The 27,662-nt window shown below is 38.8% G+C and overlaps 1 protein-coding gene across 1 annotated transcript in view; it reads right to left on the reverse strand.

The window, feature by feature from the left end:
* Positions 1-771: 771 nt before the first annotated feature.
* The window catches only part of GPATCH2 (G-patch domain containing 2), a 79,517-nt gene continuing 52,626 nt past the window's right edge, over positions 772-27,662 (reverse strand). The window contains exon 7 of the mRNA XM_048504859.1: positions 772-843. Coding sequence (XP_048360816.1) covers positions 772-843 — 72 coding nt within the window. The remainder of the gene's footprint in view (positions 844-27,662) is intronic.

Consider the following 27,662-nt stretch of genomic DNA (forward strand, 5'->3'; position numbering starts at 1 on the left):
CGATCTGAGATTGCAAATGCCTTAGCAGACCAGGTGCTTGGGAGGCCATTGCTTTCACATCCTGCATGTGAGCTCCCAAAGGCATCTGGTGGGCCACTGCAAGTAGCAGAGTGCTGGACAAGATGGACTCTGGTCTGATCCAGCAGGCTCTTTGTTCTTATGTTCTTAAGGACTAAAGATGGTTATCTCTGTTCATAGTCTGACACTCTATTATTCTACCTACAATTCTTACAAATCAGTTCTCATATGTTCAGACTCATGATTCATTATTGACTGGATGCTTGAAAATAAGGTCCTCCCAAAATCACCTAGTTGCTTCATAGAACTCTTGTACAACTGCTTTACTAAACAGTCAGCTGGTCCACATCAGAGTATGGTCAATTACTACTAGTTTTAGAATCACCCTCAAATTTTGGAAAGTATGTTGGCCCCTTTTTCTCCCTCCCATAACCTCTACATCAGAATGTGCCTTCATGGTACTTGCAAGCTGGAAGAATTAAAATTAGCAAAAAACAAGTTCCTTCCCACACTTCTGATTTTATGATAATTCAGAAGATACCACAGACATGAAGAAACAGTACAACAAGGCTCTTAATATTGCCATCTCGAATTAATCTACAAATACTTTTTCAGATAACAATTCTGGGAATAACTGCACATGCCTTAAGTGAATTAAAGCTAACTTCAAAAGGTCTTGATAGTATTGGACAATTAAATGAGGGACACATTTAAAGTAAGCAGTATAAATGAAGATAAGCCAGACACTGATGCTTACTCATGGTGATGAGACTCCTGGGACAAATGCACGGCTTTCTTGTTACTGCAGGAGCTTGGCATAGTAATCTAAAGGTGGAATAAATAATTGTTATAAATTGTATAGAAGAATTTTAAGTATACAGAATATTTACTTCAGGAAAAATATCTTTTATTTCAAACCCTGAAAGCATCAAAAGCTTAATTATAATTAAGAAATTATTCATCATTTCTTGCCCAACCATATAAATGTAAAAAGTCATATAGAAAAAATGATGAATAATTTAGGGGTTGTACTTGATGGCCCTTAGGGGTTGTACTTGATGGTCTCTTGCAACTCTATGATTCTATGAGAACATTTTTGCATCCTTTGATTTAGAACCCAGTTTGAGCAAATTCGGTCAGCGGCCAGTGCTATGAACTGTGAAACCTCTTGGGGATAGCTATCATGAGGCGGCAATGGATTCATTTGCTCTTCATTTATCCACAACTGCTCCTTTTCTAGAACCTTCCTTAACAGCCTTACTGGTATATTCCCCTTGCTCCACCTTGCTGCCTTAGGTTGATGAGGCAGTTTAAGGGGAAAAATTTCTAGCACAGTATATGAACGATAATCAAAAGCGTTGTGAGTACCATGCTAGGTAACAGGTAATGGTTGGGTTCCTTTAAACAGGAAGTGGAGAAAGTTCACTGGAAAGTATTTTTACCACTTTCCACCATAGCTTTCTGTATCTCCAGAAAAATCCTCCTTGCTGGAAGACCCTTGGGAGTGACATGGGAAATTTGGGGATATTCTACCACTATATCTGATGAAACAACTCACATAAAAGGGGAGAGAAAATTCTGGCTATAGTCTCCTCATAGCACATTCTACATTTTTTGTCTAAACCCTCAGGAATGGTTGGAGGGATAGGGGCAGAACTACTGCCTCCCATGAATTCACTCTATTACAGTTTGATCTAACAGTAGGCATTTCCAGTCACAGAAATAATAGAAGAATTGACAGGGTACATAATTTTTGTACTGTCAAAGGTTTGCCAGCTAGAATGAACTGGCTGCAGTAGGTTTTCCGTGCTGTGTGGCTGGAGAGAAACACATCTCACTGTGATATACCTCTGAAGATGCGAGCCATAGATGCGAGTGAAACATAAGGAGAAAAATGGGGGATAGGATCCTTTGATGGTAGTGACCATGTACTCCTAGAGTTTGTCATACAGTGCAAAGGGGATGCCAAGCATAGTCAGACATGCATTCTAGACTTTAAGAAAGCTTATTTCAGTAAACTTAAGAAACTACAGGGTGTGATCCCATGGTTAAGAATACTAAAATAGAAAGGAGTGCCTGATGGATGGGAGTTTCTCAGATCTTGAAGGCACAATTTCAAACAGTTCCAACAAGGAGGAAAAATGGGAGGTGTCTAAGGAAACCATAATAGATGTCTAAAGACCTTTCAAGTGAGTTAAGATTTAACAGGGACATGTACAAAAATGTAAAAAGGGGGAAGATCACCAAAGAGGAATTCAAACAAATAGCCAGGACGTGTAGGAGAAAGTCAGAGAAACAAAAGTGCAGAACAAGCTCACGCCTGCCAGAGGGGTTAAAAACAAAAAAAGGTTTTTTTTGTTATGTCCACAGCAAAAGGAAGAAAAGGGATACCCTAGGTCACTGTGTGGAGAAGATGGCAAAACACTAATGGAGATGGAGAAAAGGCGGAACTACTGAACACCTTCTTTGCCTCAATAGGAGTATGAGTCTAGATCAAGGGCTGTAACAGTACCACTCTATTCTGCATTGCTCAGACCTCATCTGGAATACAGTGTCCAGTTCTGGGCACCACAATTCAAGGATATTGACAAGCTGGAATGGGTCCGAATGAGGGCAACCAAAATAGTAAAAGGTGTGGATTCCATGCCCTATGAGGAGCAGCTGAGGGAGCTAGGTATGTTTAGTCTGGAGTAGCCATGCTAGCCATGTTTACATATTTGAAGGAATGTCATGTTGAAGAGGGAGCAAGCTTGTTTTCTGCTGCTGCATAGACTAGGAAGAGAAGTAATGGATTCAAAGTTCAGAGAAAAAGATTCCACCTAAACATTAGGAAGAACCTCCTGACAGTAAGGGCTGTTCGACAGTGGAATACACTGCCTCAGAGTGTGGTGGAGTCTTTTCCTTTGGAGGTTTTTAAACTGAGGCTGGATGGCCATCTGCCAAGGATGTATTCCAGCATGGCAGGGGGTTGGACTTGATGGTCCTTGTGGTCTCTTCCAACTCTGATTCTGTGAAAAACTACCAGACCACAGACATACAGCCCAGCAAACCATAACATCCAGTGAATAATTTTTATTTACTTACAGAAGTGTATATACCACCTTTCTGTCAAAAGGAATACTCAATATGACAGCAACAGGAAGCAGAATGTTTCCTAATATCAGACCCAGATGGATGATGGAAACATATAGAGTTTCCTACTGATGCACAGCCCAATTAATTGAGTTTATAATACAAATGCAATATTTCTCTTTCATTAAAATCATATTCAGAATGAAAATCCATTGACACAGATATGTGAGAAAAATGACTCCTAGGAACAAAAAAGAAGTTCCACAGTTTGAGGAGTTTTGATCAAATCCAAATTTTAATTGTAAAATGAGAATTCCTACCGAGATTAACAACCCTTAACAGGACAGAAGTTTTCAAAAGATCCTCATGATGTCCTATTGTCCTTACTAAAACGCTTCTAAGTACAAGCATGACACAGCAATCACCATCTAGAGATATTAAAGTTAAAAACTCCAAATAGAAGATACAGCAGGAGAAAGGAATATCAAAATGAACAGGATGATAATTTGAAAACATGATTAATTTTTTTAATCTCACTAAAGAACCACTACTAAGAAATCTAAGTAACCTAAGAAATCTAAATCTAAGAAATTACCTCGGTCCCAGGGGATGGGATGGGAGCGGTGGCATGTAAAGGAGGGGAGGGAGCCTAGCATCTGGACATGGCCCACCCACCCTAGCATGGCCCACCCACCCTAGTGGAGAGAGAAAGGGGGAGGGAGGGGGAGAGTTAGGGCCATTAAAAGGAAGAGGAGTGAGGGAGGGGAGTGAGTGAGTGGTGGCATGAAGGAGGGGAGGGAGGGGGCCTGGTATCTTGACATGGCCCACCCACCCTAGTGGAGGGAGGGGAGGGAGGGGGAGGTGAAATCCTCAGGGTCAACCAGAGATGCTGCAGTATTTCTGGAACAATGTTACAGTTGTTTGTGGATAGGACCAAAAATGTTTAGAGACTAGTGCATAGACTCTGGCCATTGATTATGAGCATCCATACATTGTTTAACAGCTGTAATAACGCAAGTGTATAATAAATTGCACTGAAAGGAAAAATTACTGGATTTTTGCTGAAATAAAAAAATAACAGCAGTACAAGAAAAATAAACATATTGACTCCATATTTGAAAAATGTTCACCTTCTTCCTGGTCAAATGAATAAACTTTAGAATTCTAAGGATTTTGAAAATATAAATTTAACTGCTATGACCTACTGATTATAACATTAACAATCTACCAGTTACTTTTAACGCTGGAGGTAAACATTTGGGTTGGCTCCTCAGTTGTATCCTGCATTAATCTCAAAATGAGGTTTTCATGCTATTCCAGTGGGCATCCATGGAATATAGTAATCCATTTTCTACACTGTGGCTATAAGAAAAGCCAACTGTGCCTATGTCATGCTTTGTTAGAGGTTCATGATCACATTATCTCATGGTGGACCTGACACTTTTATTCAGTTTACAGTATGTTCTGTGTACAGGCAACTTATTTCCTTTGCCAGGGCTGCTGACAACCTTTTCCACACTATATTAATCTTGTTTACTGACTTTATCTTGGTACAAATATCAGAAAACTGAACTTTTTATCTCTTGGAGAAAATAAACAACATGTTGACAGAAGCAGAAGCTATTTTCTGAACTAAAATTGGTTGTTTACCTCCAGCCATACTTATGGAAAAATGTTTGTAAGTCTCCAGCTTGCTCAAAATACATAATCCATAATTTAATAAATGTGGAAATCCCATGGAAATTCAGCCAGATACATTGGAAGGGATAATAACAGTGCAAACATGGAACCAAATACATTTTTTAGCCAATTTGCACGTAAATATAAGCATGTTTTATCTAGTTCTCAATTGTCTAGAGTTCAGATTTCTTCTACATATGAATAGTTTTCAATGCAATAATTTGCAGGAGAGAGCTGTTGTAATCCACCTTCGAGCACTCTATAAAGGATGAAGGTAAGAATATGTCAGGGGTGTAGAGGATTTATGTGAAGCCATTTTCTTTGCTTATATTTACCCCTTAACTGTCCCTTGGGGATAGAAAGTTGATAACCACTGTACTAACCAATACATGATGAAATAATGCTGCCATAGAAAGATTATAGGCTTGTCTGCATTCATGTGGTTAATTTTTTAACTGTTAATATTTCTATTACTTGGAAGCAACCTGTAGTTTTAAATGTGTCAGATCCATGTGAAATTACTCAGCATACTCATATCATGATAGCAAAATACAGGAAATAATTTCCAAATGGAACAGGTAGAAGCAAAGAAGTATCTACCTGATAGTAGTAAAACCGTAGAATTAATCTAAACTTTGATTTAAGAACTTCAATGTTTTTACTGATTTCAACAGCTCTTCCAGATAGTTGATCAACTATTTTTCATTAATTTGGATAACACAAAACAAAGCACGAATCTTTCATACTGAAGAAATATCTAAAAATAGGTAAATAGGATTTCTAAAAAGAAGCAAGGTTCTAAAGGAAGGAAGAATAAATAGACTGAAATTAAGATTCCTTCATCTTCCTTCATTTTAAGTTTCAGTCACAGTGTAAGTTGTATGTTCATACAAGAAAAAACAAGATATAACAACTATTGTTGGCAGAGCTAGGCCCAGTAATTGTGATGTATTTACAGTGAGCCTATACCAAACTAAAGAAGGAAAATATATTGTCACATTAATGCCTAGCTTTATATGTAGCACACTGTCAGTGGCCTCTACTGGCTGACTAAGGGCTACATAAGTCACCTTGTCATCTGTTATTATGATTGCAGTTTAACCAAACATCTCAAGAAATGCCTTTACAAGAGCTTTATTTCAAGTATTAACAGAAAAAGTTTATACACGTCCACAAAGACTACTGAGGTACTAAAAGTAATATATCTGTGCAATGAACAAGATAAGTACAGGAGTCTAAACAGTACATGTAAATCTGACAAATATTTTCCCCCTGAGGACTTGTAGATTTGCTATTGTAAATTCAAACAAGTTAAGTGAAATATTAAGATAGAAGTTACCAAATTATTAATTTTAAAGGTAATGAGACAATTTCAATTTCAAGCCCACCTCTCGTAACTTTATGATGTACCTGCTTGATTCTAGTCATTGTTTTCTATTATAAATTACAATTATCAGCATGATAAATGTTAGAAAGATTTCATTCTGTGCCCTAGCAAAAATTATGGGAAAATTAATATGTAGTTAAGGGATGGGAACAGAATAGTATTTAACAGTGCAATCTTAAGAAGGTCTGCTCAGAATTCCACTCTGGTCTGTTCACTGAGGCTCACTCACAGGAAAGCATTCTCAAGATGGTACAGTGCGTGAAGGATTAAGGGAAATCCACTTCTTTTCCACAAATGATACTTGGGAAATAATATGATTGGGAACCTATATTTCAAGCAAAGTTGGGAATCAGGTGGAGCAGATTCTAATGTTGATTAATGCCAGGCTGATGTGTTGCTCCCTTAGAATAAAGGATCCAATACCCTTTCAGATTTCAGAGAAGGGGGCTACCCATTGACCCCAATAATTACCATGCAAATAGCCTGGGCAAGTTGTATACTAGGATGCCATTCCTGAAGAATTAAATAGTAACTCCTAGCACCATCTCCCAAACATAGCCTCTCTTTCTCCTGTTTTACAAGGGGTACTGAGGGCACGAAAATGTCAAGGAGAAAAGAATGAAGGGGAAATTCACATCAGATTTGACTGAATGTGGCTTAGAGCCCATTATGAGACTCTGTAAGATTTGTTGCTGCAAAGAGAATGTCCTATTGTACAGTCAGTGCATTAACAGAAAGTTATACAGTGAAGCTGTATTATGATGAACATATTAACTAAAACCTGTAATGCCCTACTTGGATAATGTACCATCAATACCTGCTATGATATCCTTGCAAGGTACTCTGCAGACAAAATACATGATGGAAGTTACTGTTTAAGGCAAAACTATATAAGCGCAGTTGCAAACTTGTCACAACTGCAGGGCTCAATTATAGCTTGTTTCTCTAAAACCTGAAAATGCTTTCTCCTCTCAAGAAGGTGGTTATCCCTCCCTAGTATTAAGACAATCTCTTCAGTTGGCATATCTGGGCAATGTATTAGTACAGACAGCATTATGGCATTACAGCTACCAACTTTCCTGAAGGAAGGCAAACTTTTTTGGCCTCTTCAGTCCAGCTCTCAGTTTGAGAAGCTGTAGCGGCTGGTGAAAAACATAGCTGAGTAATATCCTAATGGGGGAGGGGGAAATCCATTACCTGCTCTTGCATGATTATTACTGGCTATCAGTCATTTTCTGGGCTCAAATGGAGGTACCTTAATGCCTGATATATCTAGAGTTCAGAATATGGGAGAAGCCCTGAATTAAGTTCCTGTCCCATACCAAATACATGAAAGAAAGGGCGCTTTCTTAGTAATCTTGTTTCTTTCTTTTTAAAAAAGCAAATAAAAAGGAATCTGCTTTTAGAGTTTGTGAGGCAATCAGACATTCGCTTAATGCTAACATCTAGGCTTAGTACTACTGTGGAGCTTTACATAGTTTTGCTTGCAGATAGTTTTTAAAGTATGCTCTCCAAATGTGACTCTAATCCAGATCATTCTATTATTTATTTTTACCAGTTATCTGCATGATTAAATAACAAAAAACAATGCTATCAAATCCATACACTTACATTTTACAGAAGTGAATACAACTGTTAGCTAGACTAAAGTTATAGTAAGCTAGGAGCTAAAAGAAGGAACTATGAACAGAGAAACTTCATGAAGAAGTCTGGTATAACACATTTGTAAAGTATGACAAATTAATTGGTAACTGACAAATTAATTGGCTATTTAGAAGGTGACATACTGAACACTTATGCAAGTGAAGGGGTCTAACTGATTTTAAGGGAAATATTAAATATCTCTGAATTACATGATAGCATTTCGATTCTAAACACACACACTTGGATGTCCAGCAATTCTAAATGCAGCTATTCTAAACACATTTATCTGAAATACAATCCACTGCTTTCAATAAAATTTATTTCCAAATAAGCATCACTGCACCTTTCCTCTCTTGTTCAGTATAGGATTAAGCACTTGATTCTACCATTCCCTTAACTGCACCCTATTAAGGAGAATGTTGTCAGACTTAAATGACTAATGATGCCAAAAGGTGACTGTACTTGTGAGAAATATTATTTTGGCGACAAATAGCATAGTACTCTGGGATATTTCTAGCCTTATTTCAGAATTCTACTTTGCTTCAGAATTCAGTCCCATTATCTTGACTGCTCAATATTGTTCACAGGGTTATCTAGCTGACATATAAGATAACCCTCCATCTCACTAGACACCACTGGGATATGACATGCTGACCCACGGTAAGTCTTGATTATTAGCCTGAAATATAGACCACACAAAAAAGGAGCTTCAGCTGCAGAACAGCTTAAAAATCTTTCTGGCTTTTGAAAAAAATTTTTTAAGTTGCACAGTAATTAATTTGTTAAAAAATTTCAAAACAAAATCTTATATATTGATCTCCATAAAATATTCTTTAAAGTACACTCTGTTGATTTCAGTTGAACCTACCTCATAGTAAGTTTCTTTGAGATTGAAACCCTAACTGTTTCACCACGTGAAAACCCATTTCAAAATAACCAATGTATTTGATTTCTTAATTCCATTCAAGAAAATATATTTTACAATTGCAGGTCACATTTCTTTTATAGGAAGAGACCAAGTGTATTGATGTCCATGTAGGACACCTTCCACTGCTTCTAAATGTTATAGAAAACTCACATTAAATTACTGAACACAAATCTTGTCGGCAAGCAAAATTATCCTATAACTTTCTATGAAGCAGTCATAATTCATCAGCCTTGAGCTGGGCAAAACCACTCCCATGCCAAAGGACAGATCCAATTCCTCAAACCATTTTATGATACACTAAGAAGAATGTTAGAAGCTTTTAAGGAAAACAAAAAAAACCACAGAATAGCTCTTGTTAAGACCAATCAAAACAGGACAATGTAGTTCAAGTTTTCCAGAACTCTTCACCAGGCCGGATGATAAAAAAGAGAAGGGAGATCTCTCAGACAATGATATTATGGGTTCTTCCTCAGCATTCCATGTTCTTGTTTTGCTGACTTCTAACTAAAAACCAATCAATATTTGATCAAACAAAGTGAAATGAGATAAATACTGGTTATTAAATTTTCAAATAGATGGTTTCCATTTTTTTGATCCTTGTTCATGGAGTACCCAAGGGTACAACCTGAAATTAGCCATACTGTACTCAGGGAAGTTAGCAAGGCATCCAAACAGGATAACTACAAAGTGACCTTTTGGCCTGAAAACTCTTTTTTTCCATTTCTCCTCTCCCCCCATTTCCTAGAATTTCAGAGAACTTGACAGCTTTTGTTGTTAATAAGACCAACAATAGTTACCTGCCATATTTAGCTGAAAATAATTGGAAAGTATAATATCCAGTTGGGGAACCATACTGCTGCTACAAGAGTGCTTTTTCTTTGCTATAAGTATTTTGGCGTTTCTTTCCTCACAAACACTGAAAATCAGATCCGTTAATCCTCAGGCTCTTTGTTAGGAAAACAGAAAAGATGAACTCTGTGACTACCATGAAGCTGCTCCAAAAGGGGTTTAAATGTGTTGAAAGGGGTGGGTGGGGTGGGTGGGTGGTGGGAAAGAACCTATACAGGACTGAATATCAGTGTACCAGTGATACCTGACTTGTTTCTTTTTACATAAGATATAAAATACATTAAGTTAGAACCCTGCTTGGTAATACTGCACTGGGGACATGTTCTTCTGGTGATCTTTAGGGTTTTTGCATCCGTTTTAGATGCATCTAATCTCCCTTGCCATTTTTAAATAGTTATTTAAATGAAGCTTACTTCCACGTAACCTTTAGAAATCGAATATTTGACTTTTCTGGGCTTTATAGCAGTGTATTATATCATGCATAGTTTATCCCAACACGTGCTGCATTACTCCAACTGCTGCAGAATGCTGCAGTCTGACTATAATCAGGAGCTAGATGGAGTATGAATATTATTCTCAATTGGCTGCCTATTAGTTTAAGTTTGAAGTATTGTCTATGATATACAAAGCTCTTCATAGTCTCATATCTGTGGGACCATCTCTATCCTACAACAGCTTGTCATCTGAGCAGGATCTTCTGAAGGTGCAAACCTGCAAGTGGGCAAAATAAACAATGGCCTGTGTGTCTGTTTTTTCCATTGTGGCCCCACCTTATGGAATGCCTGCCTGAAGAGGTCAGGAAAGCTCCCATTTTCTGGGCTTTCCGCAAACTATACAAATTGAAGCATTCAAGATGGCTTTTCTACACACGAGATAGAGTCTCACTGAACAAAATGGTTTACAAAGTTACTTAGATAAATGATCAGGGACTGTGGTCTTTACTATTGTGTATAGCTTGCCATAAGTAGGATTTTACTGTGTAATTTTTGCATTTTTAATGCATCGTGTTAACACTTATATTTTGCTTCAGTTCCGTTTTTGGATTTGTTTGGTTCCAAATGTCTCCAATACTAATCCTATTTCATTGTTTATGGAAAATCCCATCCTGTTGATTGTATTGATTCACTCTGTATAATCCGCCCTGAAACAGTGAGGAAGGTAGACAGTAATTACACAAATAAATGAATAAATATATTGGTACTACTACACAGGTTTTTTTAGGGGTGGGGGGGACCAGTCAGTCATAAATAAGTCACAGAAAACATTTGTAATTTCTTTTATAATATCCAGTGATAAGCATCTCAAGTACTAGAAAAAAGAATTACCTTTAATTATTTTATTTTTATTTGATATGACTTGGTTTAATATCTCACCCTACCTGGCCAGAGCGGGACTTAGGGCAGCTAACATACATGGTAAAATACATGTATAAATAAAACATACATACAAAACAATAAAATCAATCTCACCTTACAATAACTAGAACCCTAATGCAGTGGCGTAACTAGGCAAACTGGAGCCCTGGGTAAAACCTGAGTTTGATGCACCCCACCAGGCTTGTGCCCGGTGCAATGCGCACCCCCCTGTCCCCTTGTAGCTATGCCCAATTGCGTATCTAGGCAAACTGGAGTTTGGCGCCCCCCCCATGGGCAGCCACCCTCACCCACCATGACCAAGCAATGATTTTTTACACCAGGTCGTTTCAAAGTCACCATCACATTATAGAACATGCCCCAACTCACAAATCTGAACACAGCAATAGGCCATGCCACACAGCAGAAATAATGTTTTTGAAAACATTTTCAAAATGCTTTCAAAATGTTTTATTACTGCTATGAAAACATTTTATGGTGTTGTATCCAGTCCCCCAATTGGGGGAAACAGCATCACTTTCAATGTTATTTAAACTGGGAACCCCAGATTCTCCCTTTGAGGTGGATTTAAAAGGAGAATCTGGGCTCCCTAGTTTAAACAAGTGATGCTGGAATCCACCCCCAAACAGCATCATTTTCAATGGTGTTTAAACTAGGGAGCCCAGATTCTCCTTTTAAATCCACCTTAAAGGGAGAATCTGGGGTCCCCAGTTTAAATAACATTGAAAGTGATGCTGTTTCCCCCAATTGGGGTTGACTCCCTTTGGGAGTCCATAACTTTGGACTCCCTGAACCAAACCTCACCAAACCTGGGTGATAGCATCAGAAGAGTCTCCTGAAATATCACTGAAATTTTGGTGCCACTAGCCTAAAAACTGTGCCCCCTGCAGGCCAAAATCGGAAAACCCACTAAAATACCAAAAAACCCCCACAAACGAACCCTGTATTTTTGGCGCCCACCACAAGGGGGCACCCTGGGCAAATGCCCACTTTACCCAATAGGCAATGCGCCCCTGCCCTAATGGCAATTTAAATAATTCATATTTGTCCATATAAACCACATTCTGCCCAAATCTATACCTTATTGGGCAGATAGGAAGAGATATATAGTGTTGGTGTCAACAGATTTTACAAGACCGGTTTAATTATATGCACAATGGAATAACTCAGTTTTACAAACTGTTAAACTCCCGCAGAGCTCTGATACCCGCAGGCAATGCATTCCACCAAGTACAAGCAGGACCTGAAAGGCCCTGGCTCTGGTGGAAACCAGCCATATATCTTTGGGGCCAGGGATCACAAGGAGATGACTCCCGGGGAGACCGAAGGGTCCTTCATGGGCAGTATGGGGAGAAATGGTCCTTCAGATATGATGGTCCCAGATCACTCACGGCCTTAAAGGTCAATACCAAAACCTTGAAAATGATTCAGAAGTCAACTGGTAATCAGTGCAGTTGGTAGAGGACAGAACTTATATGTTCTTTTACCCGTGTTCTAGTGAATACTCTTGGTGTTGCATTCTATACCATTTGCAGTTTCTGGAGCAGTCTCAAGGGCAGGCCAGTGCAGAGCAAGTTATAGTAATCTAGCCTGGAGGTGACAGTTGCATGGATCACTGTGGCAAGGTTGGTGGGTAACATTGGTGCAGAATAGAAAAGGGGCCAACTGCTTAGTCTGGGGAAGGTGGAAGGTGGAAAAAAGCCACCTGGGCCTCCATAGATAGGGAGGACTCCAGGACCACACCCAGGCTTTTGGTGGAAGAGGCAGGTGGAACAGGCTTTTGGTGGAAGAGGCAGGTGGAACAGGCTTACCACCCAATGTTGGCAGCTGGAACCGCTGCTCTGGCATACTCCACCCAGCCACAGGATCTCTGTCCTCCTGGATTTAGTTTCAGCTTGCTCTGGGCTAACAATCCAACCATGGCATCCAAGCACCTGGCCAAAACATCAGGGGCAGCTGGGTGACATCTGCAGAAAAAGCTGGGTGACATCTGCAATATCGATGGTAACCTTGCTCAAAGCTCTGCACCAGTGGTGCCAGGGATTGCATAAAGATGTTAAATAATATTGGCGAAAGGATTTCTCCTTGCAGCACAAGAGGGTGCTGATGGGATGTTTTCTCCCCTACTGTTACCTACTGTCCTTGCTCCCCGAGAAATGAGGCCAGCCATTTTAAGGCCGTTTCCTGTACTGCAGCAAGGCGGTGGGTCAGAAGGTCATGATTGCCATATCAGATGCTGTGATGAGATACGGGTTTCATTTCAGATATTTCAAAGGTATCCTTGTAGATTATCTAAAAATATTTATTGCAAAATAATCCAACTATATAAGACTAAATAAAGCTTAATATCTGATTATGGAAGAAGAAATTAGTGAGTTTTGTGAAGTAGAATCAACTTTTCTAAAATGGGTCAAGTATCAACTATCTCCAGTCAGAAACAAACCAATAAAACAGTAACAAAACAATGTGGCAGAATAACTCTCATTGAGAATACAAGCAATGCCTATCCCATGTCTCAAGGAACTGACCATAAAGCAGTGCATTCATATGTGATAGTCTCTTGAAAATATTTGAGATTTAAGAATAAATAACAGCATATTAGAAAGCAACCAATAAGCTTAAATATATTTGAAAGATGCATTCATCAAATTTTGATTCTTTGCAGAAATAGATAGAAACCTTATCTCACTCTCACACAAAATTATTCAGTTAAACACTCTGCATTCTAATATTGTGATTCAACGACAATAAAAAACTTCAGCAATCATCATCCAGTTACCAAAATAAGTAACCACGGTTGCATTTCAGTCTCTTGTTCAGGAAGTTGGGGGAGTGTATGTTGCTACTAAAAAACTGTACACCGTGCCAGCTGCTGAAAGTGGCTTGACTGTTCCAAATCACTGTATACCCTGTGACAAGGCAAGCTTATTTCATACCAGAAATCAGATTCAGATTCCACCTGCCTCTCCTTTTCATTAAATTTTTTACAGGTACAGCAGCATGACAGAATACCCAGCAAACATGTTGTTGTGCCAAATGTTAGAATTTCATTGCTGACAGATATCTAATGTGACACAAATATTCAAAATGGGTATGGAGGTGGGGGAGGAGAAATATTTTATTCAAAGGTTTTCAGTTTGGGATGGGGGGAAGAAATAGAATGTCACACATCAAAATACAGTGACACTGTCTGTGGTATTTTTCTTTTGATTTCTTGCCATCAATGTGCTTAAAATTTAAAAGAATAAGAAAATCGGAGACAGGTTCCTGTTCCAAGAAACTTAGAATCTAAACTATGACAGTGGGAGAGATGGAAGGAAGAAAGAGAGAGGACATAAAAATAATAAAACAATAGAAAAAGGAGGTGTGGGAGAGGCAAGAATAGCAAAAAAGAACCTAAGCAAATGTAGTCACATGTAGTTTGGCTTTGTTTCAGTTGATGAGGAGGTTTAAGAGGCTAAATCCAACAGCTTTACAAAAAAAGAAGGGCTATGAAGATGAATCTGCAAAAGGTAGAACAACTGTGCTGTTTATTTATACATCTCGTTTCTTGCTGAGACTCATGGCAGAGTACATGGTATAAAACATGTGATCGGTCACCATAAAACATTTAATGTACAGTGCAATAAGACTAGGATTATACAGAAAACAATGTAAACTGTAATTACAAAGATGGAAGATAATGAAGTTAAAGCAACATGATACCTACAGCCAGGCATAAGGGGCATCAAGGAAGAATGGGGGGAGACATTTAAGAGAATGGATAGGAATCCACAGATGATACACTTGGAAGAGTAATCTAGACAGCAGGAATTTATAAGGCAAAAAGACAGCAGGGTAACAGAAAACATTAAAAAGAAAGGACCAAAGAATCTCTTCTGGATGCAAAAGGAAATAGAAAGTTAGTGTATGGAAGTGGTGGCGAACCTATGGCACGGGTGCCAGAGGTGGCACTCAGAGCCCCCCCCCCCCACATCTAGGCTGGCCTGGGCCACTGAGCTCTATTAGCATTAAACCTAAGACCTAGTTTTGGGGAAGCAGTGTAGGTAACCCTGATAAATGCTGTTAAACCCCACTGATTTTCATGCAAAGAACTAAAGCGTGATCCTTTACCTGGGAGTAAGCTTGCTGGCAATGTGGCTTGCTTCTGAGTAAACCCTCCTAGGGTCGTGATTCACCCGTTGAAAGAGTTGCATGGTTGCTTCAAAGCAAAGCCACCGACTACCACCAAGGTTACTCCTGAGTAATGCATGCCTTGGAGCCAACCGTTTTTTCTAAACTAAAACCTCAGTATTCAGGTTAAATTGCTGTGTTGGCACTTTGCGATAAATAAGTGGATTTTGGGTTGCAATCTGGGCACTCGGTCTCGAAAAGGTTTGCCATCATTGGTGTATGGGATCTTTCAGATAGTCTAACAGTGAGCAAATATAATTGATTACTTAACAGGAACACCAGTTTTTAAGTAACTCTGAAGATCTTGCCTGTAAACATAACAAATCTACTCTGATGGAATTTTCAGTCAGAGGAAAGAATCTGGACTGAAGTATTTTAGTGTCACCTTGTGCTGATAACAGTGGTACACAGATGTGTGAACTGGGAATTTGTTTTGGGGAAAGGCAAAAGTCAGATCTAAAAATAGAAAGAAAGGGGGTTCATCCTAAAAATAATTCTAAACCAGTTAAAAGGGAGATTGTGCTCTGAGGAGATTTGTTGTATTTGAAACTTGAAAAGGTTACCTCAGGAGTGAGATTATAAATTGGGTTTCTAACAGAAGATAAGCTCAAGATACTGAAGTAAGGGTACAAACCTTCAAGAACCAGTAGTTGTAAGCAGCATTATGTAGAAATAACTGATTCATGAAATTATATTACCAAAAAAAAAAAAAACCCTCTCAGAAAAGAACAAAGAAACAAAAGTTTGATTATTCTAACAGCCCAATCCAGAACAGGGTGGGCAGGGACAGTGCCGCTCTGGTGCCACCCTGCCCCTTTTAGTTGACTTTCTCACAATGCAGGAAGCCCCAAAAAGTTTTTATTTTTATTTATTTATTTATTTATTTATGTTTGATGATATCTACCTCCATCCCTCGAAGGGCTCTTAAGGTACAGCATAAAATATTGATATAAATAAACAACTAAAACCTTTAAAACCTTTTAAAGAGAAGGGCAAAAATCCCTCATAGTGACCAAGTGGCAGAGCTGATGGGAAGTGTAGTCCATGAACATCTGGAGGGCCATAAGTTGAACACCCCTCATCTAAGGAAAGAATTGCCAACCTTCAGAATGTGGCACAGGAAGCCTAGGAGCAAGAGGAGATTATCTCCCTTGTGAGTGCAATCTAAAAGGCTTTTGGTCAGGATAATTTGTGCTGTTAAGAACTGTCTGTCTCAACTGAGTAAAAACTAAACATCTGAGGGGATAGTTTTGTCAAAGTATGTGACCGGAACCACTGTTAACACCCTGAGTGCTGGGAGAAAGCAATTATACACTAAATATACTAGTAAGAAAGGGTTTATAGGAGGGTCAAGTGAAGGTCATATAAACCAGGATAGGAATATCTTCTGGGTAAAGAAGAATTCCAGTGAACCAGTGGGTCTGAGATTTTGCTTTAAGCTTACCTCAGTGGAGAGTTTATGTTTTATTTTTGAGAATTAGGGGGCAGTTGTTTTCAAATAAAGAGACACTCTACATCTTTCTAGTAGTTTCTGAGGCTGAGCTAAAAGTCAGTGATTCCAAAGGGTGGGACATTATTATAACATTAGCCCAAGGCCTTACATGTCAATAAAGGAAGCTCAGTCTCCAGTGGGAAAATCTGCCTCATGGTGTATGAAGGGTGCAGGGTCACCTCAACAGCCTTTCAACAGGAAGTTTTCAGGACACTCTGTAAAGCACAATCAATTAACTGAAATATCCTAAAGTTTAACTACATTACAATTCATTTTTTGCTGTTTTCAGTGTATAGGGCAGTGATGGCGAACCTATGGCATGAGTGCCAGAGGTAGCACTTGGAGCCCTCTCTGTGGGCACGCGCACACAGAGTTCGTCATGTGGGGGTGGAAAATCACCCCCCCCCACACAGACATCTAGGCTGGCCTGGGCCACTGAGCACGATGTGTGTGCACCACGGTGAGCAGGGAGGACTCGGCTGGTGGGCCTGGTGACTATGCTCCAGGTGGCTGCTGCCTGAGCGGGAGGCACAGAGGAGGCAGAGATGCTAGAGAGGCACAGAGCGGAGCGTGTGGGACTTGCTGGAGGCTAGAACAGGCTGGCCCCTGCTCGAGTGGGTGGGGTGGAGGAAGAGGGAGCCAACAATTTTTTCTAAACTAAAACCTCAGAATTCAAGTTAAATTGCCGGGTTGGCACTTTGTGATAAATAAGTGGGGTTTGGGTTGCAATTTGGGCACTCGTCTTAAAAAGGTTCGCCATCACTGGCATAGGGCATTCCTTGAATATTTCAGTCCTGAATATGCCTTACCAGAAACATCTTTCCAGAGAATTTTATCTGCCAGAATTTCACCACACTATAAACAATGACAAGGGATCATCATGTGCTGTTGATAACCAAAATGGCAGTAAAAACAATTTTTATATCCACAGTGCTGGCAGTATTCACTGCATCAACAATAGCTGCCACACAGTCAGTTTAGTATAGTAGCAAGATGGATAAATATCAATGATTTAAAAAAAAATCAGGTTCTCTTAATGTAAATCAATTTGTTTTAATAAAATGCTTTTGATAAAAAAAATCTATCCAATGATAGATAAGACACATTTCCATTCAAAGGTTATTTATCATGAAATAAGGACTAGTTTTTAATTATGCAGCATAAGGATGTACATTCATGCAATGTTTAATTTTTTTTGCAAATGAATTCTATTAATCCATTCACAATGTCATACTTTTCCAGAGGTTTTTGTAGGATTAATTTAGGCAGTTTTTCTATATAGAAGGTATTATCTCTGATCCTTAAAACTATGATTTTGTGTCTGCAGAGATAACATGCCTCTTCGTCACAGTAAAAATGTCATAACATAAAGAGTTTATAAAAAGACCCTAATGCCGTTGTTCCTTTCTAAATCTATGTTCGTAAGAACAACCTCTTGCCTCTTAAGTGATAAGTTTCAAAAAGTTTGATGAATAGAAGACTGGAGTTGAATAGATCAGCACAAGGAACTAAGTGTTATGAGGGAGGGGCAAGTAGTAAAAATGAAAATGAAACCTTTTGATTAGAATAGTTTACAAGTCTGGAAACTTTGTGTATATAACCTGAGGGTTATCATATTATTCTCTCTCTGAAGAAAATCTATAATGGCAGCAAGTCATAAAAGAAACCTGTTAGGGAATATTTTAATGAAGTTAAAAGGCAAGTTACAATAAATAAGATAAAGAGATTGTAGTGTTTGAAGTTGAGTTCTGATGTCCATGCCTTTAATTTACTGAACCGGATTTACACCAAGATACTACTTTGGAACTATTGTTATAAGCACTATATTTAACTGCCTATATGGTTATTTCACACATCGGTGGATGAATCTGCGGGCAATCAGCTCACCAGCCATTTTACAGGCCTCAATTCACATTACAATCCAAATTCTATAACACAAGTTAATTCACCTGTAAAATGTACATTTAATATATTTAATAAGAATTATATGCCTTATTTGGAAAGAGTCAATGTCAAAGAATTGCCTTAAAAATAAATAAATAAATAAAAGTACACATGAGTTAGAGGAACAAGATGCCCAAACAATGACCACTGTGACCACTCCATTAATCCAACAGATCTCTGCCAAGTTACACTAACAGGTAATACTATATCTATATCAAATGTGACTATATTTGACCAAAGCCTTAAATTTGCCTGACAAAATATTTTTGCTCCCAAGACTTTTGCCACACCAGGGAAAAAATACTGTGGTTTTGAGCTGTAACCTTCATACTAGCTTATTTTACACTGGAAGATTCATTGATTTTAAGCCTAACGATGTTTTACATTTTGAAAGTAGTGTGTGTGGGTATAGCTATTAATACCGTCTGTCTCTATCTGTAACATTGAAACAGATTGGCCACTAGATGTTTTCAAAAGGGCAACTGCTACATTGTTCCCTTGGCACACCAGAATGGCAGGTCAAACTTTTGTTCCTCTCGTCCTACAAACAATTTTCAAGCCAACGCTCAATAAATAAATTTGGTCTCAGCACTCCCAATCAGGGCTGCACAATCCCCTCAGTAGCAGACCTATGATAAATGGACTTATTTTCCCAAATCAAACACTTGAATTTAAATTCAGATGAGTTAATGCAAAGGTCAACATTGTAATCAGTTCTTTTGATCTTTATAGAATTTCTGGAGTAATACATAATAAATCTGAAACAAGGCAATTTGCAGCTCTGTATGTGTGGCTGGTAATAAAAATCTTAACGATTAGAGTCTTTATGTACTTAGGGAACGTTTTATAGTAATCGCTATAGTAAGAACCTCAATGCATGGGCAACAATGTCAATAGATAACACAGGCAGACATGATTGCTTGATTGTTTGTGGTTTATACATTATGTGTTCATATATATTATAAAACAAATTAAGTCATACATTTGCTGATGAATTTAACACTACTGGGTTCCTTGTTTGTTTGGAGGATTGTAAGTTTAGCTGAAATGTCAAAAACAGACTTGTTTCAAAAATCATTAAACAAATCTTAATAAAAATAATTTTAAAGTACTTACATAAACATATAATACTTCTGCATTACTTTGTCCATGTTCCCATTTAAAAAACCTAAATACGATTTTTTTCAGTATTGCTCAAGCTTAATATGCCTATCCCCAGACATTTGCATTTCTCAGTCAAACACTGTAATCTTTTGGGGTTAAATTAAAAATGAATCTCTAAGCCATAGGATGAACATCTTGGTAAAATCTTGGTTCCCAGACACAGGATCCCTTTAAATAAAATCTTGTGTAAGAAAAGAATGGGTGAAATGCTTTTAAAGTCAGGTTAGGCAGCGGTATACAGTTCTTAAATCCAAGATACATTTCTGCACCTAGAAGGATGCCTAATCTTTATGAGGGAAGCATTACTTTTCAAGCCTTCTGTTGTTCTTTCAACAACTTGTGGATGACCTTCTCATCTTCCCCTCAAACTACTGTGAAACATATGCTCACAAATTAGGCAAAAGTAGTTTATTGTCCTACTTTCCAAGACGGAGAAAAAAAAGAAACTGCACCAAAACCTCCAATGAAAACTGGAAGATTCACTGAAAAAATCTATTCTTTCTAGCAAAAATTAAGGTACAAGGGCCAAGACAGCATAGGATGCTTCTCTCTCTTAGGTATTTTTTGCAATTTTGTTTTTATGAAACCTTAGGCATATCTCAAAAGATGCCTGTGGGCAGGTTTGCCACTCCAAAGCTATGCTGGTGTAGAACAGCATGCTAGTGTGTGGGGGGGGGGGAGCGGCAGGCTAGGGCATTCCTGGGGTGGAGTTAACTTTAGTTGGCTTCCACCGGGCTTCCAGCCTGGGAGCACTTCACTCCCTGGCCACAGAAAAGTACGATGTAAGCCGGTTTGGTCTATAGGGCTATTTGGGTGACAGGAGGGTTTTTGAATTTCCTTCCTTTCTACACTGCCAAAAGCTCTTTGGAGGCATGCAATGCCACCTTTGTCATACTGCCCCCAAAAGACACAGAGTCACCCCCACACATCCGGATTCGACTGTACATTATTCACAATGTATTTATATTGTTAAAGCAGTACGATTAGTTTAGGTTTGATAGGACAGTAAGCATTTTATATATTTCAATTCCTCTCCCCTCAAAAGGGTGCCCCTATTGCAAAAAATATATATTTTTTCCCCCGTGGCTTCAAAATTTTACATTTCCAGTACATGGTGACCCCCCTCCCCCCAAGTCTATTCTCACAATAATCCTGTGAGGTAGAGTAGGTTGTGGGATAGTTCATGACGACCCAATAAACGTATGACTTAATACAACTTAATACAACTCAGGCCTCCCCACTCTGAGATCACCCATTTTTATTATCTTGTCTTCTCCCAGATGCCCAACAAAATAACCACCCATGACTGTTATAAACAGAAAACGGGTCAGAAAAAGATAGAATTATTTTAATGATTACTAATGCTGAATTGATATGGGTTTTTGTGTGCCCATGAATGGTGTGAACATTTTCACCCTCCAAAATAAACCTCCTCTGAGAGAAGGTACAAAACAGTTAGTGGTTAAAACCTTATGACCCTTTGCCACAACACTATCCATGATACACTCATTTAATATTAGCTTTCATTTCATAGTGATCTACAGACCACTCTGCAGGTAGAACCACTGTATGTATGATCCATATGTATGTATGGCTCTGGAAATAAGTCCCATTTTGTTCAATGAGGCTTATTCTCACACAAGGGCTCTTATGATTAAAGCCAGTGTGTGTTTATTTCACATTATTCTGGTTGCATAAAATACTCCTTTGGACAGAGCAGCTGGAGAGGTATCATTATGTTAAAACATCCCACAGCGACCAAAAACAGTGTGGGTAAAACATATGTAAAAAATGGACGGTCAATTTCAGTGAAAAGTTTGCTAAATACTAGTAATTGTCCCATCTCGCCAGCTGCTTTATGTGAAAATTGTCACAGCCCTACCTTACATGCCACAAATAACATGCTCTGATTCATTTTACTAGATTTTTCCATTCAAAATAACAACTAATCCTATTTAAGAAGTGAAAGTAACCCCCTTTCAGCTTTTTCCTGGTTGAATGCCCTCATGAATACAACTTCTACCCGCACCAATTCTACTCAAATATGTCAACTTAGAGAGCATGTAGCAGTGGAGGGGGAAGAGGCGCTGTCCATATTCAAGAGGATTTCAGCTGGACAATGATGAAAAGTCCATATGTTCCAGTGCCACCATAAATTATATTGGAACGTACGGTCAGGCCACAGAGGGACTCCAAAAATAGGCTGGAAACAGCTCTTTGACTGAAAATAAATTGCCTAAATTCCAATATGAGAAAACAGTGTTCTTGACATATTTTCATCCAGCCATTGCTGTTTGAAGTAAAGTCTGCAGAGATGAAATACAATATGCTGCAGTTTTAAATTTGGAAGTTATTATTCCATCTAGACACTAAAATGCGGAGAAAATCTGCATGGGTCTGATGCCTCTAGGCTTTAAGATTTATTATGAAATAAAGGAAAAATGAATGATGATATGTCAGCTGGCCTGGACCCCAGCTACAAATCTGCATTTGGAAGAATAGAAATCTCAAGTGATTCCCCTCTTAATCATCCTAGATATTAAAATGTGTTTGTAAACCAATTACTGGAAATCAGGCCAAATGTTTAAAAGTCACAGTGAATGTGACTTTTAAGGTGGCAGCAGCTAAAAGGAAAATTACTTTATTGGATAGCATATCCCTAAATGATTTGCCAACTTCTTAGCATCCAATACATTATCTTAAAAGTTGGCCTCTTTTAAAAACAGATTAACCTCTAGCCAAACAGCCTATAAAATTATCAATACAGAATAAGATGGCCACCTTTTCATAGCAGACTATCATTTAAAAACAGAACATTGACAACAAAATAGTGATAAAAATAAATATACTTCAAGCTTTTGCCACAGTTTGTCCCACTGAAGAGATATCTGCAATTTAATTACATTTCCTTTATACGTTCAGCAAACCCATTTTTTTTCTGTAATAAACTATAACTGTACCCCAAAGTGAAAGGGAAGAGAAACTGATCTGGGATTTACTGATTAACATGTTATGTTAATTAATCCTACAATATCATTGAGGTGTTTGAAGTTTATATGAATTTTGTATCAACTGACATATTAAATTGTCAGTATTTTTGGAAGGTGTGCATTACAGGCTTTTGAAAAGCACTCATTCTCGTTGGACTAAGGAAAAATAGAAAGCAACATGCACAGTATAAACTCAACAGAATGTCTGTTAATAGAAGAAAGGTATAGAGCTACAATGCACCAGAGGACAGACGCACTACAATTTTGCAGAAATTTTGGCTGGTTAAATCCCAACAAAGTGAAACCAATTACAGTAGTGTTAGTGTTCAGGATAGCAGCCATAATCATTACAAGAACCTTGCTAGAGGCTAAATAAATTTAAAGTGACATTTGAAATGTCTGCTCTCTCTCTCTCTAGATAATCTAAAATACAATCTGAAGAAAATGATTTCTAGAGAAGCCTCTTAAATTACCATCAAAATATGTAAGATTTAATCTAGAGTATTAAATACAACTTGTGCTATTAGGGCCTTTTCTTGCAGATACCTACATATTTGCCTGGAAGTTCAATTAAGCAGAGGTGGGGAAAATGTTTAGTTATTTTAATTACCAGTGCTGTATCACACAACACAAAGCCATATTGTCCCACAGCATGAAGTGATCAGATATCTGCCCAAAATGATGGACAGCTCTGGCCCATTGAACAGGCGAAAAAAAATCCCATTTACTCTCTGCCAGATGGGACCTACTGGATGCTTAAGCGCAAACAACTCATCCTTCTTCAGACCTTCTTGTCCAGCTCTTGAGCTAGCTCCAGCTGATAATGATGGATATCAAGGCTACAGTAAAGTGGGTGACAAAAGCAGCCTTGTTATAGCTGCCAGTCTTTCAGTCTTGTCATTATTACACATTGAAGATTTATTTGAGTTTATTGTTGTGCACTGGGTCTAGCCATTTGCAATTCATCACCTAGTACAGAAGGTTCAAGATAGTGGCCATAGCTATAATTGCCACCTCCACCTGCTTCTCGAAATTATGAGGTCAGCAGCTAGGGCAGCCCACTGTTCACACACCTCTGCACATCAGGGGAGGTGTTTGCTGTAAAATGTCAGGGCTGCTATTTCATACATAAAAGTTTGTGCCAACCTTGTAGAAATCTAGTGCTGTTTTAGTTTACCAGAATAAATCTACACGTGGTCTTGAAAGAGTGACTATTTACTAAATGTTATGAAACTAAAATGAAACTTCAGTGTTTCTGGTATTTCATTTGGAGAGAAATACAGCAAAGCAGTTTTAAATCCCCCCCCCCCCTTAGCTAGAATAATTGCTTTGACTGAGCAAAAGTGTTTTCTTCTTGTGTTAAATTTTCCTTTTGAAGAGGAAAATGGAAAAAAAACTGTTAGGCAAGTTTTACCCAAATAATTATTTAATGCATTGTTCTAAACAGGTAAGCTTTTGAAAAGATACTGGAACATTATTATTTATTTATTTGAAAACCATCTATGTCACCTCTCCAAGGAACTTGTCCAAGGTAACTTACAGCCCCATCCGAGAGCTGGGCGCCTGGCCACAGCTGCACCTGGCCACTGCTCCCAAAGAGGTTTCATGGCAGCATGGGGAGGCTCAAAAAGTGAAAAAGCCTTCCTGCTGCTGAGATGCCTCTGGCCTTGTGCCTAAAAGAAAGTAGTCTTAAGGCCTAGACAAGCCTCAAAAAGAACGGCAGTCCATGGGCAAGGTGCCACCAATTAGAAGGCACTGTTTCAGGTTGCCACATGCCTCATTTCTGAAGGCAAGGGTCCATGCAGCAGGGCTCATGAAGAGGACCTTAACTGGAAAGTATGGGAGGAGGAAGTCCTTCAAGTACCCCAGTCCCTTGCCATTTAGTGCATTGAAATTAAGAACCATCACAGCCTCCATCACCATGGCCAGACTGTGAAATATAATCCCTTCCCTTTAGTAACAGTTACATAGCTGCCAGAAGGAAAAGGCATTGTGTGCATGCTCAGCAGTATACTATTTTTTTAATATTTCACATATTAGATAGCCAAGCCTGAAATCAGACCTTCAGAAACAGGATCCTCAGTTAAATTAAGCCAAGTTCTAGGTTGCGTTTTTTAAAAAATCCATTAACATGGTTCATTACATACACATATCCATCTTAAAAATAAAGTTGGCATGTTCACCAGATCAAGTCTAAGAGTTTGGTGTTATCCTTTAAAGCTCTAAATAGACTGGGACTGTGGTACCTGGGGGACGGTCTCATTCGATACAACCCCCAGAGAGCGTTATGCTCTACTGGAAGTAATCTGCTGGGGCCTATGTCCCTAGAAGCATCTGGCTGTCCTCAACTACAGCCAGAATAGATGTATATTTTTGTATAGTAAGAGTATAATCCAGATGTTCCATGGCTGCTGCCTCCAATGAACTTTCTGGAGGTACAGGAAGGGAGCAAAAAGCAAAAAAAACTTCTCTGCCACCAGAAGCCCTCCCTTGAGTAAGGCATCAAAAGAGTGGCGTAAATCCAGGGCTGTGGGGCAACTGGCTGCAAACAGGCCCCATCTTGGACTGATGTCGGCTCCATTCCTGGGAATGCTCCAGCCTCCCCCCCCCCCCCCAGCTTCTTTTATGGATGCCAGCACAAGTTCTGTGGCAGCCCAGGCTTCCGGGGTTCATCTGCTGTGGGAACTGATGATGTCCCTTATGCAGTGGAGGGGGCAGACATGCCAGTGCAGCCTTGCACCACTCCCTATGTATGTTCAGCACCCCCGTCCCCAATTTGGATTAGGCTGTAAGCCACCCCGAGCCTGTCTTTGAAAGGGAAAGGGCGGGATATAAATACAATAATTTTTTTAAAAATCAACTGCATAATAGCTTAGTTAAATTATCGTGATTTTTCTACCAGACTGTTGTCACTGTCCTGTTATTTGAAAATTCAGTAAAATACACTGTCCAAATTATTAACAAAGCCCACCAAGTGTGAATTTGAACATATATTTCATCTTTACTATGCTGAGCACTTGTAATCTATCAATATACCAGAAGATTAGAGAGCTGGAAGATAAAAGACTGATGGACTGATGTAATCATTGGATAAATAAAACCATGATTTGTTAGAATAGCTTGTAGCTAAAAGACCAAACAGCAGCCAGAGTACATTCCCCACCCCCCCACATCCCCGAAAAGAGGGGGGAAACCCTTGTGAAATTGGTAGTAATTCTTGTGTGCCTGATACAAGCCACCATTTATAGAGTATAAAAACATCCAACCCAGAGGATTTAATCAGGCAACGTGAAGAAAAAAAAAGATTGAGATTGTACCTAGGGTTTAAAATAGGTTAAAAGTCATCAGTGTGAGAGATCACAGTAAGTAATCAGCAGGCAAACTGGCAAAACTTCACCTAAGTAATTAAAGACCGTCCAACAGAATGACAAAATTCATCTCAAAAGTTTTGGCATACATGTGTGTATGCCCCACACTACAACATTTGTAATGACTTTTTTTGCTTTGTTTGGCATTCCCTGAATAATAGCTCCTTCCCAATCAATGTTTTTTTAATGTTTAATATGTATTTTAACTCTGTTTTTAATTGCTTTAAACATATGTGTTTGGGGGAGAGAGGAAGGGTTGACTTTCCTGGTTTTAAGAGACAATTGTATCATGCATGTTTTAAATTGTTAGCCATCTTGGGGGTCTCTGGAAAGGTGGAAAGGAAAGATACAATTCTATACATAAACAGTAAACAAGCAAACAAATGGACAAACCTTCAGTTACAAGGATAGGCCAAACACACTTGCTTCAGCCTGGTGCCTAAATGCTATATCACACTAGCTTTCATAAAATGGCTGCTACTGAACAGTAGCAAACAGCCAGGCCTCTTCAGGGATGGAAGTTGGTGGTTTCAAGTCAGAGGAGGTTTCTGCCCGGTCAGCTGAGGCCTCTTCCACCCCCAAAACTTGCCCTCCTCAGACTCCACTAAAAATGGCCAGGAATTTCCCAATCTGAAGCTGGCAACTCTAGTCAGGCCAGGCCACACTGAGTTCTGCTTCAAAAGCCAAAATGGAAAGGACCCTGCCCTCTCCCCCTGCCTTTTTATTCTCAGGAACCCAGCCTGCTTGCCAAGGAACAGCCATTGATAGAATCCGTTGTTTAAAGCAACAGGTGTTCCTTTTATCATTTTTGGTTTTTTAAACATGTAATTTATTGTTTAAAAAAGATTCTTCTGCAAAGTTGGGGTACTTTCAAGTTTGTAAAAAGATTTGTTTTGCCCCTTCAAAGCTCCAGTCACTGGATTTAAGTATTCACAGATTTGGCCTACTTCTCTACTAGTATGTAGATGGGTTATACTTATGAATGACTCATATCATGGCCACAATCCAGAGATGCACAAAAGCTTAATTTAAAAAGTTGATAAAATCACTTAATAAATTAATTTAATTGGCTTGAAAGACTGACTTCCTAGGGAAATCTGAAGAATACTAAAATTCTATAGTACAACCTTGTCACAATTTTTCTAATAAGATCAAGGGAAGCCTGTTACTGACATTGCCAGAAATATAAGAGAACAGTTGCTGGACTGGATCAAAAAGACCACAGAAGATACTGTAGCACACATTGTCAAATGGGATCTCTCACAAAAACATGTAAGATGGGAATCTAGAGACCCAGATTAGAAAATCATTTAGAAAGTCAGAGATTCTTCTCAAAAGAGGCTCCTTGCCTGTGGCTTGCTTACTTTTGGGGTAAAAAAATGTTATGGGCTCATGTAGTTGCTCTCCTTTAATTATCTTTATGTAACAATGACAGATGGATGGCATAATATGCTTTAATAAAACAAGCTTAGCATCTAAGCAGAGACTCTCTAATAGTATTTGACTGTGCACTATACCTAGAATGAACCTGTATTGTTACTGAGGTGTACCTCTGACTAGAGCTAAACAATCTGGTTTAG

Source organism: Sphaerodactylus townsendi, linkage group LG01 (genome assembly GCF_021028975.2).
Source record: "Sphaerodactylus townsendi isolate TG3544 linkage group LG01, MPM_Stown_v2.3, whole genome shotgun sequence".
NCBI lineage: Eukaryota > Metazoa > Chordata > Lepidosauria > Squamata > Sphaerodactylidae > Sphaerodactylus > Sphaerodactylus townsendi.